Source organism: Electrophorus electricus, chromosome 4 (genome assembly GCF_041902795.1).
Source record: "Electrophorus electricus isolate QZ-2024a chromosome 4, ASM4190279v1, whole genome shotgun sequence".
In the NCBI taxonomy this organism is placed as follows: Eukaryota; Metazoa; Chordata; class Actinopteri; order Gymnotiformes; family Gymnotidae; genus Electrophorus; species Electrophorus electricus.
In genome coordinates this window covers 28,075,909-28,092,500 of record NC_137500.1, presented here as the reverse complement: position 1 = coordinate 28,092,500, position 16,592 = coordinate 28,075,909, and the positions used below count along the sequence as shown (strand labels likewise).

General features: G+C 40.7%; 1 protein-coding gene and 2 non-coding genes across 5 annotated transcripts in view; 2 read left to right on the top strand and 1 right to left on the bottom strand.

Annotated features, from left to right (window-relative positions):
- The window catches only part of LOC113585706 (sodium bicarbonate cotransporter 3-like), a 34,433-nt gene extending 30,014 nt beyond the window's left edge, over positions 1–4,419 (bottom strand). For 2 of the 3 annotated variants that reach the window (XM_035519675.2, XM_035519683.2), the window contains exon 1: positions 4,169–4,418. In XM_035519675.2, coding sequence (XP_035375568.1) covers positions 4,169–4,249 — 81 coding nt within the window. In that variant the 5' untranslated portion in view covers positions 4,250–4,418. Of the gene's footprint in view, positions 1–4,168 lie in introns of all 3 variants that reach the window. The other variant, XM_081713077.1, reaches the window with a different exon arrangement.
- An 8,804-nt stretch (positions 4,420–13,223) lies between these two features.
- trnag-ccc (transfer RNA glycine (anticodon CCC)) lies at positions 13,224–13,294 on the top strand. Its single transcript has one exon. It is a non-coding gene; the product is annotated as a tRNA-Gly (tRNA).
- A 2,145-nt stretch (positions 13,295–15,439) lies between these two features.
- trnag-ccc (transfer RNA glycine (anticodon CCC)) lies at positions 15,440–15,510 on the top strand. Its single transcript has one exon. It is a non-coding gene; the product is annotated as a tRNA-Gly (tRNA).
- Positions 15,511–16,592: the final 1,082 nt, after the last annotated feature.

Sequence of the window (16,592 nt, the reverse complement as noted above, 5' to 3'; positions counted from 1 at the left end):
GACATTTGGAGCAGGAGAGTGCAGGACTTGGAAGGAAAACGTGCCCCAATCTTTATCAGCACCTTTACCTGTGTTTACAGGGAAGCTGTAATCTGTAATCTGATGTGGAATAATGTGTCTTTCCCCATGTCCTTGTTACTTGCAGTGACAGTTAGTGAGGTCCAGCTCAGGAAGTGCAGGTATGAAAGAAAGACTTCATTTTTGAAACTCAAAGATAAAAGCTAAGATCAAATGTACATGATAATCAGATATTTTGTTTGGAATCCCAGAAATTTGAATTTGCCTGATTGGGGCAAACTTTCGGCTCTTGTATTATCGGACCTCATTGTTGCCTTTCACATGGTTGACTTGGTATTCATGCAGACAGGCTGGAAATCTGAGGGGGACTTTCTGAACTTTTCCTAAATTGGTTCTAATCATATCAAGATGGCAGGGACTAAATCAATCAGAGCAAAGCCCCCAGATATGTGGGGTCCCACAAGGATTGATTCTAGGACATCTTCACTTTAACCTTTACATGGTCCCACTCGGCCAAATCCTGCAGGACAATGAAGTTGTTTATCGCAGCTCTGCTGATGAACATCACATGTTTAAGGACCAAAACACCATTTGTTTAAATAAGAACAAAACACAAGTGATTATATTTGACCTAAAAAAGAAAAAAGGAAGTCCAATGTTTATTTCAGTTCTAAGGCTTCAAATGCTAAAATATAAGCGAAAAACCTTGGAGCCTTAAATTTCCACAAACCTCAGCTGTACCAGCCATGTTACATTCATACTTTCAGCTTTTAATACCAAGAAAAAAATTGTAGACACTTTTATCTTCGGCAGGATCAATTACTATTCTTTGTGGCCTCCATCACCTACACTCAGGTCATTACACTAAGCTGTATGAACACATTACTGCAATGCTCAGGTCATTACAATAAGAGATATGAACACATTACTCCAGTACTCAGGTCATTACATTAAGAGATATGAACACATTACTGTAATACTCAGGTCATTACACTAGGAGATAGGAACACATTACTGTAATACTAAGGTCATTACACTAAGAGATAGGAGCACATTACTGTAATACTAAGGTCATTACACTAAGAGATAGGAGTACATTACTGTAATATTCAGGTCATTATACTAAGAGATATGAACACATTACTCTAATACTCAGGTCATTACACTAAGAGATATGAACACATTACTGTAATACTCAGGCCATTACACTAAGAGATATGAACACATTACTCCAGTACTCAGGTCATTATATCACCTCTTGGTCAGCTTCAGAATTTAGATTTTAAAATACTGTTGCTTGTTTTCAAATCACAAAATGGCCTTCTCTTACTTATATTACAGTTATGCTGACTATTAGACACCTTAGACAACTGTTAGGTGCACCAGATGAGTGAAGGCTGACCTATTACCAGTCCCTAGAAAGGAACTACACACGGTGAGCAGCATCAGCCATTATGCTGTAGTCAGCAGGAATAAAGTCCCCGGAGCTGTGGCAGTACGCTAATCATTTTCCAAAATAGACTGAAAACATCTCTGTTCTCCTGGGCTTTTCAGACTACAAGCTATTGCCCTTGAATTGCACAGTTTTTCTACAACCTTGATTTTATCCACTTTGGTGATAAGAGTTAGTTAGCAGAGGGCTGGTGGGACTATGTCTAAAATGACAGTTGATCTTACAGTCTATATAGGGACAGCTTGTACAACACAGTGACGCAAGAGATGCACCATGAAGCTGACTACCATAACACACCACAGGTGTCTTCAAATAGGTTTGTGAAGGTCATCGCAACTGCAACCTGGACTCACACACACACACACACACACACACACATACACACTCACACACACACACACACACCTTTCCACAAAGGGCACATCATTGCGGGTCTATCATGGTCTCGTGGGTCATGGGGAGGGGGGCGTCACCTCTCTGGTAGGCGTGACACTGGCAGAATGCAGTGATTGCGTGGCACAGGATAAGACCTCCAGCTCTCTACAGCATGTCTGTAACCGTGCCAACAGTATGCTGGCAATGCTACACTGAGCCTCTTTAAGAATCTCACACACACGGATGCACATGGCCACAATCACACACACAGGAGATATCCAATCTTTATCACACATCAACGGAATTTAACCTTGGCAAACAACACCTACACACAGAGACACAAATTTAAGTTTTTATCTAGTCCTGTGCAAAAAGCATAGAAAAGTGTCCTTAATCTGGTTGGCTCTACAGTTACACATACTCCTGCTCACTGTATCCTATCTGCTGTGTTTAAGAGCCAGCATGTACCATTCTGACCACAGGAACCCAGCTGACTGGACATTAACCCTGTCATGGTCAGGACATGGTTGTGGATGTTGTAACTTGCTGGGAAGCAGAGCTAATGCATGGTGCGAGTAACATCAAGGCTATGGGCTCAGTTCCTGGAAAGCTCTGATCTACTGTCATATTGATAAATGTGTGCGCTGCTCTGGGTTAGAATGTCTGCCAAATGCATAACTGTAATCAATCACAGCTCGGTTGGTGGGGTTTTTACATGTGTCAATGTCACAGCTGGGCTCAGAATAAACTGCCATCCAAAAATATCCAGCCAACAGCAGGTCTGTCTTTAACACAGAAAGGCTAACACACATTGTGCATAGAGAGCTACACACTCAGGTTGTAGTATTAAACACACACACACAAGCTGTAGTGTTAAAACACACACACAGGCTGTGGTATTAAAACACACACACACACACACACAGGCTTTAGTATTAAAATACACACACAGGCTGTAGTATTAAAACACACACAATATTAATAGCATTACAACACAGATAGTCTGCTAAGGGCAGTGGTAGCTCAGTGGTTAAGGTAGTTGACTAATAATCAGAAGGTTGCTGGTTCAAGACCCACTGCTACAAAGTTGGGCTCCTGAGCAACACTTATAACCCTCAATTACTCAAGTTGTACTCAGTCATAATTGTAAGTTGCTTTGGATAAAAGTGCCAGGTAGATATCAGTAGTATTAAAACACACACTGTCTGGTGCATATGGCCTAACAGAACTTCCTTGCACATGTGAATAGAAGAACATAGCACACCCCCTGAAATCAGAAGAATGTTACATTGAGCTTGTGTGTGTGTAAGTAGTTATATGTGTGACATATACATGTCACCACATCCTAAAAATCCAAAGGTATAACTCCTGTATATATCACACACACATTCAACTGCATTAGTGTCGTTGGTATTTTAATCCAGGCGCTAACACCTTGCTCTGGACTTATCCAAGTGCATAAATTCATTCAGCAACAACAGAACACATCATAAGATCAGTTAAGTGAAACCAAAAAGGCCCAACATCGTTTTAATTATGTGAGCCTGCGTTGTTGCTTTTGAGACTGGCCCCCAAACCCCATATATGTCCAAAAGCACTAAAATAAATGATTCCCACCAATTGAGAGGATGAAGGAACTGCAGAGGGTCGGCATTTCCTACAGACTGAGCTCACGTTACGTTCACCAAAATAGCCCAGTTCTCCTCTACATCCCTGCTGCAGCTCCATAAGAGGATAGAACCGGTTGCCAGATCCTCATTATTCCTTCTATTGACTCAGAGTACTGTTTGAGTTTGAATTAGTCTTTGAGATAATGATAGACCAGCAAGCAGGTGTCCCCACATCACACCTCACACACACACTGCTTGTCCCACTTTCCTCAGGATCCATGGCATCCTCCTCCTATAGCTCTCAGCCTGGCGGCAAACAGTTCCCTCTGACACACACAACGGATGGAGCAAGAAAGCCTGTGCATGCTTCTCTTTCTTTCACACACACACACACACACACACACACACACACACACACACACACAGTTATAGGACACAAATAGAATAAATAATCAAATGCCATACCACAAAAGATACATAGCCTTCAGTAGAAATAATCCAAAACCACACACACACACATAAACACACACAAATCACAATCATAGGTATATAAACAAAACAAGTAATCAAATTCAAGAACCACAGAATGCACGCACACACACACACACACACAAACATAGTCTGTGCAACCTTTATACATTCACATGTACACACAGTTAGTTGAACCTTTTTTCACATGTGCACTCACACACGGACACACACAGAATCCTACCCTTAGCATGGTCTCTCCTACTTCATGTTTTCGGTCCATGTCATCTAAAACACTACTAGCTATGACAGCAGTTGCTTCCATGCCCCGCTACTGTGTAAGTGTGTATGCGTGTATGTGTGTGAGAGAGAGGGAGGGAGGGAGAGGCAGAGCAAGAGGGAAAGAGGGAGGGAGTTCTGGTGTGTGTGTGTGTGTGTGTGTGTATGTGAGAGGGAGAGCGAGATGCTCGGGGAGTAATAGTGTCGGAAAGAGAGTGAGTGCATGTGAGAACGCAGTGAGTCTCTATGGGACACTGGAATATCTTTCTATGTGTGTGTTTATACTGTCTCTGTTCCTCACACCACTCCACCCCCAGCCTTTCAACAACCAATCACTATGCTTATCTAGATTTAATTTTCCTGGCCGGTGACACTGAGGCTAAGTGGTTCTCTCCATTACTTTCTATCTGAAGTATCAGTGGTTTACTGCCTCTCCGACATGCTCACATGTGACCGACATGTTTAGAACATACAGACACATGCAGACACAGACCAGACAACACACACCATAGGTGTACGTCCTCTCACTCTAATACACTCGCATGTGTATGTGTGTGTGTCTTGTATCGTTCAGTGTGTTGTCTTGTTCCTAATTTTGTCCAAGGTCACCGTTCTGCTTCGGCACAAGATGGTGATGCGTCAAATGTGCTCAGAGCCACACACACACGCACACACACACACACACTCACACACACACACACAGTCTCAGGCGTGCTCTGAATGCACAAAGCCCTCTTCAGCGTGCCCTCTGTATCTTTTACAGTGTAGACATGTTCACACGCAACATGAAAGACACGCCACTCGACCCCTCCTCCCATCCTGCCTCTGATGTCCCCGGCACCAAATATCTGTCACTCACATCTGCCTTAATGAACTTACTCACTAATAAATCAATCAGTACAGTCTTAGAAACAGGTTCACCATGTATGCAACACCACCAAGTCACCACTATTGACCTAGAGAGGATTTACGTGAGCGAGCAGTATATTAAAACCATAGCTCTGCCTGGTTTTTGTGAATATTCACTCAGATCCAGTAGTCGATTCAAACTGGTAAACATCCTTTTTCTGATGGAACATCCCAGAGGCATGTGCATTGCTGGTTGAATGACACCAGCAAAGACACCAGATGTTATCAGATGGAGGGGGTAAATAATAAAATACAAAGCCATGGGGAGAGGGGGAGAGACAGAAAGAAAGAGAAACCCATAGAGAAAGTGTGAGTGAGTGAGAGAGAGAGAGAGAGAGAGAGAGAGAGAGAGAGAGAGAGAGAGAGAGAGAGAGAGAGAGAGAAACAGAGAAAGCACCAGAAAGGTGTGGGTGGGTTGAACGTCTAAGAGAAGCGGGAGGCCTCACTTCGATGACTCAGTGCGGTGAGTCATTACTCAGGAGGTTTGAGAAGATGGTACCCTGTATCTGAACTAGGCAAGCACTGTTCGTTACCTGTCCTGTCACAGCAGGGCGACGTGCAGGTTTTCTGTAGTCACTGGTTCATTAACACCACCGTGCATGTACCTGAGCCTGGGCTCGTAGCACAGGTCGCACCGCGGTGGAGTTTTACCCATGTACATTTCACCGTAGAAATGTCCTGACCAGTAGTAACGCGCTACTTTTATTATGTTATATTTACTTAAGTGACTTTTTAAAAAAGAAATTGTACTTTTAAGAGTTGTTTTAAAAGAGGGTACTTTATACTCTTAGTGACATCCGTAAAGATGAACACTGAGTGTTGCCTCTTTGATTCAGTAAGTTACACAACTGGACAGTAGACCGACATAAGGAACAGAGAACAGGCACATTTTCAGGCATGATGCTTGAAATGAAAAGTAGCAATATATCCTTTTATTTAAGGCTCTCATAATCTGTGTGTGAAGCACTCCCATAATTCTCTCTCATTATTACTATGAAAGTAAAGTGATACGATATCAGTGATATTCTGAGAAAATTGTTTGCTTGCTAGCTAGGTTAGCTATGTTAGCTAAAATAACAAGCAGAAAAATAAATGCAGCAGCTGAACTGAACTCATGGCGTGCAGGAATTCATGCCCCATGTTGTGGCATATTTTCAACATTCTAAAGGTTTCAATGTTAATAAAGTTTGTTATTGGTTTTATATATTGATATTTCGTTCGACCACAATCAGGCGCAGTTAGCTAAGCAATATAGGCTATCTAGCTAACGTGAGTTAGCCGATCTGATGAATTACAATAAATATAACGAAGTAAGTCAAATGCCCAGTAAGTGACCTTGTACAAAAGCTCGGAATAGTCCTAGAAACTGTACTAATCACAAAATGATCATCAAATCCAGTGTGCTGCTTGTGACATAGGCACAATATGTCTCCGATACTAAAAACGCACTGTATCTTAAACATAACGAACTACATAGGACAAAAACCCAGAGCAAAGAAAAACAGCTGTTTATAAAGTATTTTTGCACGCTGAATCCAAGTATGTTGTCAGAATTTCTCTATCAACCATAGTTTTTTTTTTTGTTCGATTATATCTGCATCTACATGTATGACATTTAGCAGTCGTGATTTACCAAAGTGCTTTTAGTCTAATTAAACACGACAAATAGTTTACAACTGATTACACTCATATTGTTATGTGTAGCAGATTTATGGAAAGTAGTAAATGACTACTTTTACTTCTACTTGAGTAATTATTATTTTAAAGTAACAGTACTTTTACTTGAGTACAGTTTCTGGCTTCTTTACCCTCCTCTGGTCCTGAGTTTTAATTACTTCCAGTGCAAATTTCATATGTGAATCAATACATAAGTAGATTTCACTCACCCAAAGTCAAATATCTTAATTGAAATATCTTTATTTCCCCACCTCAAGTGCTAACAGCGCAATCCAATAACACAAGTTTTAACTTGATTTTTAGTCTTATTACTGCTGTTGGTGGCACACCGAACATCCCTAGCATGTGGTTCCAGTAGAGTCATTCATATCTTTGTCTGCTTCTATTTCTAATCAGCCTCCTGTGAGTTTGTGCACTGCTGCCGGCTTGTAGGAGCGGTAAAAAGTGTTGCCGGTAAATGATCTGAAGAGCAGGGTGGTCTAAGCATCGCTGGTCATCTGCAGGCTCTGACCTGTAGTGACCCTCCACAGCCCACATCTGCTGGTCATTCTAGGACATTCTGTGTCTTTAAGCTGAATGGGAAGCCAGGTGCTGTGTTTACATCAGCGTTTCCTCCACCCTGACACACCTGATCCCACTCTAGCGAAAGATCAACCTTTCTGTGAAGACATGCAGGTGTGTTCAACACTAAAGTGCACTGATTTAAAGGATATATTAGCATGCATGCTAACACACAGCGTCCCTGCAGACTGGGTTCAGGTCCGCAAGGCCAAACCAGGGCAAAATACTTCAAGATGCTAATTTGTGTACATTTGAGGTTTCCTTTGTACAATCAGCATCAGGCTCTTGGGTGCACAGATAATCTATTTGAGGGGATGGATTAAAGGATTGTGAATGCTGACTGGATGCATTAAGGGATTCTGTGCACGGATTGGCTGAATTAAGGGATCCTGTGTGCTGATTGGTTTGATTAGGCAATTATCCATGTTGACTGTGTGGATTGGGGGATTTGTTACTCGGATTTGCTGGATTATGAAGATTGGGATGATTTATTGAAATTCTGTGGTTCTGCATGATGAGATACAGATCTATTTCACTCAGTTCATTGTGAACTAACATTACCTGCTTCAAATAATAATAATAATATTCATATGTTATTGTGAATTCATGTAATATTAACAGTAATAATAATAGTTATTACTGATGATGTTATTGTATCACCATTATTATTATTATTATTATTATTATTATTATTATTATTATTATTATTATTATTATTATTATTGTGGTTTTTGTTGTTGAAATTGAATAAATTAAGGTAAAAATGAAAAATAAAATACTGGGTAATAATATGCAAAATTCTTAAGGTTAATTAAAGGGCCCCTATCATGGAAAACGAAATTTGCTTTACTGAAATAAAACATTTTGAAGTAATATTGTAAATATTGTTAAAGTTTCAAAACACATTGCTCGCTCCCCCAGTCCATAGAGTCCATATATGGAATCTAAGATGCAAAAACAGCCTGTTTTGAAATCACTGTTTAGTTGATGTTACAAGAACAAACTCATTTACATATGCCAATTTACATAAGGGTAGCTCCACCCTCTTAAGATAGATACATATATAATATTACATTTAGACCTGCCTACTTAAACTCATTTATATATATAAGGTTACAGAAGTTTGGCCCACTCACACTTCAGATCTCAGGTGTGTTTTAGCTTTGAGTGATTCTTCAATGAGGTGCAAATCAGAAATGCCATGTGAAGTAATAAAAGAATGAATAAACCAAAAAATTGTAGAAAAGGAAACATCAATACACTGGCTTAAATCAAAACACTGGGTTAAATCAATACACTGGGTTGAATCAATGCACAGGATTAAATCAATACACTGGGTTAAAGCAATACACTGGGTTAAAGCAATGCACAGGGTTAAATAATACATGGAGTTAGATCAATACACAAGTTTAATTCAATTAATGTAACAAACCATGAAGCTAAACAGGCTAACTGGAAATGGCATGAGTATATAACGGAGAAGAAACCAAAAACAGAACAGGGAAGTACAGAAGCTAAGAACAAGACAGAAAAAGGGAAGGCTAAATATCAGGAGCTGAGAATAATGTGGGAATAAATTCCAGGATCTGGGAATAATGTGGGTATAAGGAAACTACATACCAGATGTAGGAAGACGGAGAAAACACAACAAAACTAGTGAATACCAAAACAACCGAGACATGAGACATAAAGCAGAGGTGAAGAAACGAGAAGAGGTAAGAAATGGGGGTGAGAGAATGAGTCGTGAGAAATTAACATAAACAGCGGACATTGAGAGGAGGAGACTAGGGACCATGGAAACAAACCAGCACAGAGGAAAGACACGGAAGTTAAGCAGATAACCTGGAAAATGGAATGCCATGGATGGAAAAGTGACACTTAGGTTGCAAAATAGTTGTGTAAAATGAATTCTCACTGTTTTTGAGACATAAATCCACACAATCGTTGTAAGCAGACATAAAGGTCATTCAGAGTGTCCTAAAACCCATTCAGAAAGACAACGGTAGTCATAGGAGCTTTCTGAGAACAGGTGATCTTTGCTCCCTTACTGTCACTGTAGTGGTTTCACTCTACCAGCTAAAGATGAAGTGGGCCACATAGAAGAAGAGGTGATAGAATATAGCAAACACTACTTATATGATTAGGGTCACTGACAAAATAAACACCCAGGTTCATTTAATAAAGCCTTAATCAGTGTTATTTGTAATACCTAGTTCACAGTAAATATTACTAACTTTTAGGCAGTTTTAGCAGCACATGTATTTCAGGAGAGGTAATAAATATGGACTGTTTAATGTTCCCAGAAGCATTGCTAATGTTCTAAGATTTGTGTTCTTGCAGCACCAAAATGAAAGCCAAATCAAGCAGTGTGAGACAGGCTGGATTTGGAGATGAGACAGAAGAGAAACACATCACTTGGATGTCTCTGTGTTCCCAAACATAAACGTTGCAATTGGAATACCAGTTTTGCCCAACCTTTTTCTGGGAGACATACCAGGCTATAGATCTACAGATTCCTCTGTCTATGCTAAATCTAATCTAACCTAATACAATAAATCTGATTTTAAGAAGCACCTGAGTATTAGAGACAGATAAATCAGATTAAGATGGGAATGCAACAGGGAAGCTATTCAGGAGAACGTTCTCCACTCTTACCTAAATCATATATATATATATATATATATATATATATATATATGTGTGTGTGTGTGTGTGTGTGTATACTGGCCGAGATATGTGTGTATATATATATACACACACAAATATCTCGGCCAGTGCCTTCTTGTCTTTATATATCGGCCAGTGCCTTCTTGTCTTTATTCACTCTTCCAGGGAGTGAATAATCTGGTGATCTGGTCAATGTCCCCAACTGTGATCCCAATCTGAGTGCCAAGGAAGCATCCCAGTGCACGATGCCAGTGCAAACCCTGCTGTTGTCAAGGTGCAGATTAACAGATTAACAAAGTGTCAGCCATCTGGCAGAGAGTATCTGTGCTCAGGAAGGCAAGGTACCAGACGTGAAATGTGCACAACACATGGCTTTAGGCAAAAACAGTGTCTGTTTGAGCACAGCAGGTGAACAGGGAACATGGTAACGTAAACGTAGGTAATAATATTTTTCATTTTTAGGGGGGAAAATACTCCAAGTTTACAAACTCGTTAACTGATTCAGACCAGAGCAAAGAAACTTCTCGTCATGACAAGTGTATAAAACAAGTTACATCACACTGAACACAGGACAATATGAAATACTAAGACAAGACAATCCATAAAATTGCAAACCAGTCTGCTGGTGTGTACAGTTGCCTTCACCACCAACGTAGATACAATTGCTTATTCTAAGCATCAGTATCTGAGCTGCAAATACAGTGTAGATTTGAATATTTGCCCAATATTCATCAGCATTTGTTACCAGAGCCTATGAAGCACTGGCCTGCGAGTGCTGCAAATTATGTGTGTTTGTTTAAGGGGTTTTATCTTTGCTCACACATAATCTGCCTCGAATGAATATCCTACAGTCTGCATTCATGCATCCAATGGGCTTTGGGTTCACAATTAGACTCTAAGGATGTATGACGAGGGATGTATGTGGTCACCAGCAGACCAGAGAGGAGCACAGCACTGTGCCTAACCGCAGACACATCTGGTTCAAAATTAAGATTTTTGTTGTAGTGGTATCATGCAAGATTCCCATTCTCGTAACCCGGGTTCAATTCCCGGCTGGCGCAAAATATTTGTGAACGAAGCGTGAAAGTAGATTATTACGTCACCTTTCAGAGCTGATATCTCACATTCCCCCCACAAGCAAATAACCACCTAGTCGATCTAAGTGTAGAGCTTCCTATGAATATAAGCAGTGTTCTTTACAAAGTGTTTTGTAACTAAGGGAGTTCACTTGCCCCTCACTTAATTACAAAACACAATTTGTCAGGATTAATCTGCCCAGGATTCATAGATGATTTAATCTTCAAGATAGCACACTCTACTGGGTTGTTAGAAAACCAAACACAAACAAATAATTACATAATGCAATATACCTTATACAGTAGAATTGCACATTTACTTTTTTACTGTGAATTTCAATCAGTTCAAATGGTAACTGTTACCGTTATCTATTAGGATTACTACTTATTCGTTTAAATTGTTTGTTGCTCCGTTCCTTCCTTTTAGGGTGTTTTCACAACTGGACTTTGTACATTTACATTTTCAGCTATTAGCAGACACTCTTATGACTAAAGTGCTTCGTCATTTCCTCATAGAACACATCCTAGTACAGTACAGCAGGTTAGAGTCCAAGATACCAAGAACTACTAGTTTCAGTTAGTCAACATAGGAGCAGGGTCAGTGGTCATTTAAATATTCCACAAACAGACAGGTCTTCAGTCTGCGTTTGAAGACAGCAAACGACTCTGCTGTCCAGACAGCCAGTGGACGTTTGTTCCGAGTTTGAGCCAGGACAGAGAATAGTCGCCATGCTTGTCTTCCATGAGACTTGAAGCGTGGTTTTTCAAGCAGAGCCGTACTTGACGTTCGAAGTTCTCGAGTGAAACCAGAGTCCGGTTGAATCGGTTTTCACCCTTGAGTCGATTCGTTTGCACAGGTGTGAATACAGTAACTGCGATCGGACGCGAACCAAAACAGGCGCAACGAGACCCTTGAGATGAGATGGTCTCGGTCCGGTCCCAAACTAACTCTGGAACTTTGCGATGAGAATGTGCTCTGACCTCGATCCGACCCAACTATCAGCTGCACCAGCAAGTTGCATATTACCCTGGTACACTAATTAGATATTAGGATTAGATTAGGTATCGATTACTTGCTACAGCTATGAAAAATGACATCTCTGCCATCTCTCCTTGTTAAACACCGTAGAAATATGCACTCAATAGGACCTTCTTCCTCCCGCCCCGACAGGTCTGACCAATAAGCGGAGAGAACGTTCGCACCTGGCTTGTTCTGACGCATTTTGGAGCGCTGGCATTTTTCGCGTGAAAACATTCCCAACCGAGAGGGGAAAATACTCCAAGTTTACAAACTCGTTAACTGATTCAGACCAGAGCAAAGAAACTTCTCATCATGACAAGTGTATAAAACAAGTTACATCACACTGAACACAGGACAATATGAAATACTAAGACAAGACAATCCATAAAATTGCAAACCAGTCTGCTGGTGTGTACAGTTGATTTAATATGACCATGTACTGTTCACAACAAAACATCACATGATCACACAGACTGAAGACAGTATTCTATCAAAGGTGCAACTTATTGCAAGAAAATGCCTTCACCACCAACGTAGATACAATTGCTTATTCTAAGCATCAGTATCTGAGCTGCAAATACAGTGTAGATTTGAATATTTGCCCAATATTCATCAGCATTTGTTACCAGAGCCTATGAAGCACTGGCCTGCAAGTGCTGCAAATTATGTGTGTATGTTTAAGGGGTTTTATCTTTGCTCACACATAATCTGCCTCGAATGAGTATCCTACAGTCTGCATTCATGCATCCAATGGGCTTTGGGTTCACAGTTCGACTCTAAGGATGTATGACGAGGGACGTATGTGGTCACCAGCAGACCAGAGAGGAGCACAGCACTGTGCCTAACCGCAGACCCATCTGGTTCAAAATTAAGATTTTTGTTGTTTCTGGTGAATTTGTCTGTTTGGTTCGATAAATCCCATTCCTTTCTGTTTAAATTTGTGTTTTCTTATCTGGTTCTTCCGCTACGACGCTACACTGCTTCTACAAATAATACTTTTCCTGTTTATTCTCAAAGAAAAAACCGACAACGTGCCTTTAATGATCAGCCAAAATTGAACGATCTTTTGTATCGTTTAACTGATTAATGGACAAGAGACTCTCAAGACAGCGCCAGTGATGTAGTGGTATCATGCAAGATTCCCATTCTCGTAACCCGGGTTCAATTCCCGGCTGGCGCAAAATATTTGTGAACGAAGTGTGAAAGTAGATTATTACGTCACCTTTCAGAGCTGATATCTCACATTCCCCCCACAAGCAAATAACCACCTAGTCGATCTAAGTGTAGAGCTTCCTATGAATATAAGCAGTGTTCTTTACAAAGTGTTTTGTAACTAAGGGAGTTCACTTGCCCCTCACTTAATTACAAAACACAATTTGTCAGGATTAATCTGCCCAGGATTCATAGATGATTTAATCTTCAAGATAGCACACTCTACTGGGTTGTTAGAAAACCAAACACAAACAAATAATTACATAATGCAATATACCTTATACAGCAGAATTGCACATTTACTTTTTTACTGTGAATTTCAATCAGTTCAAATGGTAACTGTTACCGTTATCTATTAGGATTACTACTTATTCGTTTAAATTGTTTGTTGCTCCGTTCCTTCCTTTTAGGGTGTTTTCACAACTGGACTTTGTACATTTACATTTTCAGCTATTAGCAGACACTCTTATGACTAAAGTGCTTCGTCATTTCCTCATAGAACACATCCTAGTACAGTACAGCAGGTTAGAGTCCAAGATACCAAGAACTACTTGTTTCAGTTAGTCAACATAGGAGCAGGGTCAGAGGTCATTTAAATATTCCACAAACAGACAGGTCTTCAGTCTGCGTTTGAAGACAGCAAACGACTCTGCTGTCCAGACAGCCAGTGGACGTTTGTTCCGAGTTTGAGCCAGGACAGAGAATAGTCGCCATGCTTGTCTTCCATGAGACTTGAAGCGTGGTTTGTCAAGCAGAGCCGTACTTGACGTTCGAAGTTCTCGAGTGAAACCAGAGTCCGGTTGAATCGGTTTTCACCCTTGAGTCGATTCGTTTGCACAGGTGTGAATACAGTAACTGCGATCGGACGCGAACCAAAACAGGCGCAACGAGACCCTTGAGATGAGATGGTCTCGGTCCGGTCCCAAACTAACTCTGGAACTTTGCGATGAGAATGTGCTCTGACCTCGATCCGACCCAACTATCAGCTGTACCAGCAAGTTGCATATTACCCTGGTACACTAATTAGATATTAGGATTAGATTAGGTATCGATTACTTGCTACAGCTATGAAAAATGACATCTCTGCCATCTCTCCTTGTTAAACACCGTAGAAATATGCACTCAATAGGACCTTCTTCCTCCCGCCCCGACGGGTCTGACCAATAAGTGGAGAGAACGTTCGCACCTGGCTTGTTCTGACGCATTTTGGAGCGCTGACATTTTTCGCGTGAAAACATTCCCAACCGAGAGGGGAAAATACTCCAAGTTTACAAACTCGTTAACTGATTCAGACCAGAGCAAAGAAACTTCTCATCATGACAAGTGTATAAAACAAGTTACATCACACTGAACACAGGACAATATGAAATACTAAGACAAGACAATCCATAAAATTGCAAACCAGTCTGCTTGTGTGTACAGTTGATTTAATATGACCATGTACTGTTCACAACAAAACATCACATGATCACACAGACTGAAGACAGCATTCTATCAAAGGTGCAACTTATTGCAAGAAAATGCCTTCACCACCAACGTAGATACAATTGCTTATTCTAAACATCAGTATCTGAGCTGCAAATACAGTGTAGATTTGAATATTTGCCCAATATTCATCAGCATTTGTTACCAGAGCCTATGAAGCACTGGCCTGCAAGTGCTGCAAATTATGTGTGTATGTTTAAGGGGTTTTATCTTTGCTCACACATAATCTGCCTCGAATGAGTATCCTACAGTCTGCATTCATGCATCCAATGGGCTTTGGGTTCACAGTTAGACTCTAAGGATGTATGACGAGGGACGTATGTGGTCACCAGCAGACCAGAGAGGAGCACAGCACTGTGCCTAACCGCAGACCCATCTGGTTCAAAATTAAGATTTTTGTTGTTTCTGGTGAATTTGTCTGTTTGGTTCGATAAATCCCATTCCTTTCTGTTTAAATTTGTGTTTTCTTATCTGGTTCTTCCGCTACGACGCTACACTGCTTCTACAAATAATACTTTTCCTGTTTATTCTCAAAGAAAAAACCGACAACGTGCCTTTAATGATCAGCTAAAATTGAACGATCTTTTGTATCGTTTAACTGATTAATGGACAAGAGACTCTCAAGACAGCGCCAGTGATGTAGTGGTATCATGCAAGATTCCCATTCTCGTAACCTGGGTTCAATTCCCGGCTGGCGCAAAATATTTGTGAACGAGGCGTGAAAGTAGATTATTACGTCACCTTTCAGAGCTGATATCTCACATTCCCCCCACAAGCAAATAACCACCTAGTCGATCTAAGTGTAGAGCTTCCTATGAATATAAGCAGTGTTCTTTACAAAGTGTTTTGTAACTAAGGGAGTTCACTTGCCCCTCACTTAATTACAAAACACAATTTGTCAGGATTAATCTGCCCAGGATTCATAGATGATTTAATCTTCAAGATAGCACACTCTACTGGGTTGTTAGAAAACCAAACACAAACAAATAATTACATAATGCAATATACCTTATACAGCAGAATTGCACATTTACTTTTTTACTGTGAATTTCAATCAGTTCAAATGGTAACTGTTACCGTTATCTATTAGGATTACTACTTATTCGTTTAAATTGTTTGTTGCTCCGTTCCTTCCTTTTAGGGTGTTTTCACAACTGGACTTTGTACATTTACATTTTCAGCTATTAGCAGACACTCTTATGACTAAAGTGCTTCGTCATTTCCTCATAGAACACATCCTAGTACAGTACAGCAGGTTAGAGTCCAAGATACCAAGAACTACAAGTTTCAGTTAGTCAACATAGGAGCAGGGTCAGTGGTCATTTAAATATTCCACAAACAGACAGGTCTTCAGTCTAAGTTTGAAGACAGCAAACGACTCTGCTGTCCAGACAGCCAGTGGACGTTTGTTCCGAGTTTGAGCCAGGACAGAGAATAGTCGCCATGCTTGTCTTCCATGAGACTTGAAGCGTGGTTTGTCAAGCAGAGCCGTACTTGACGTTCGAAGTTCTCGAGTGAAACCAGAGTCCGGTTGAATCGGTTTTCACCCTTGAGTCGATTCGTTTGCACAGGTGTGAATACAGTAACTGCGATCGGACGCGAACCAAAACAGGCGCAACGAGACCCTTGAGATGAGATGGTCTCGGTCCGGTCCCAAACTAACTCTGGAACTTTGCGATGAGAATGTGCTCTGACCTCGATCCGACCCAACTATCAGCTGCACCAGCAAGTTGCATATTACCCTGGTACACTAATTAGATATTAGGATTAGATTAGGTATC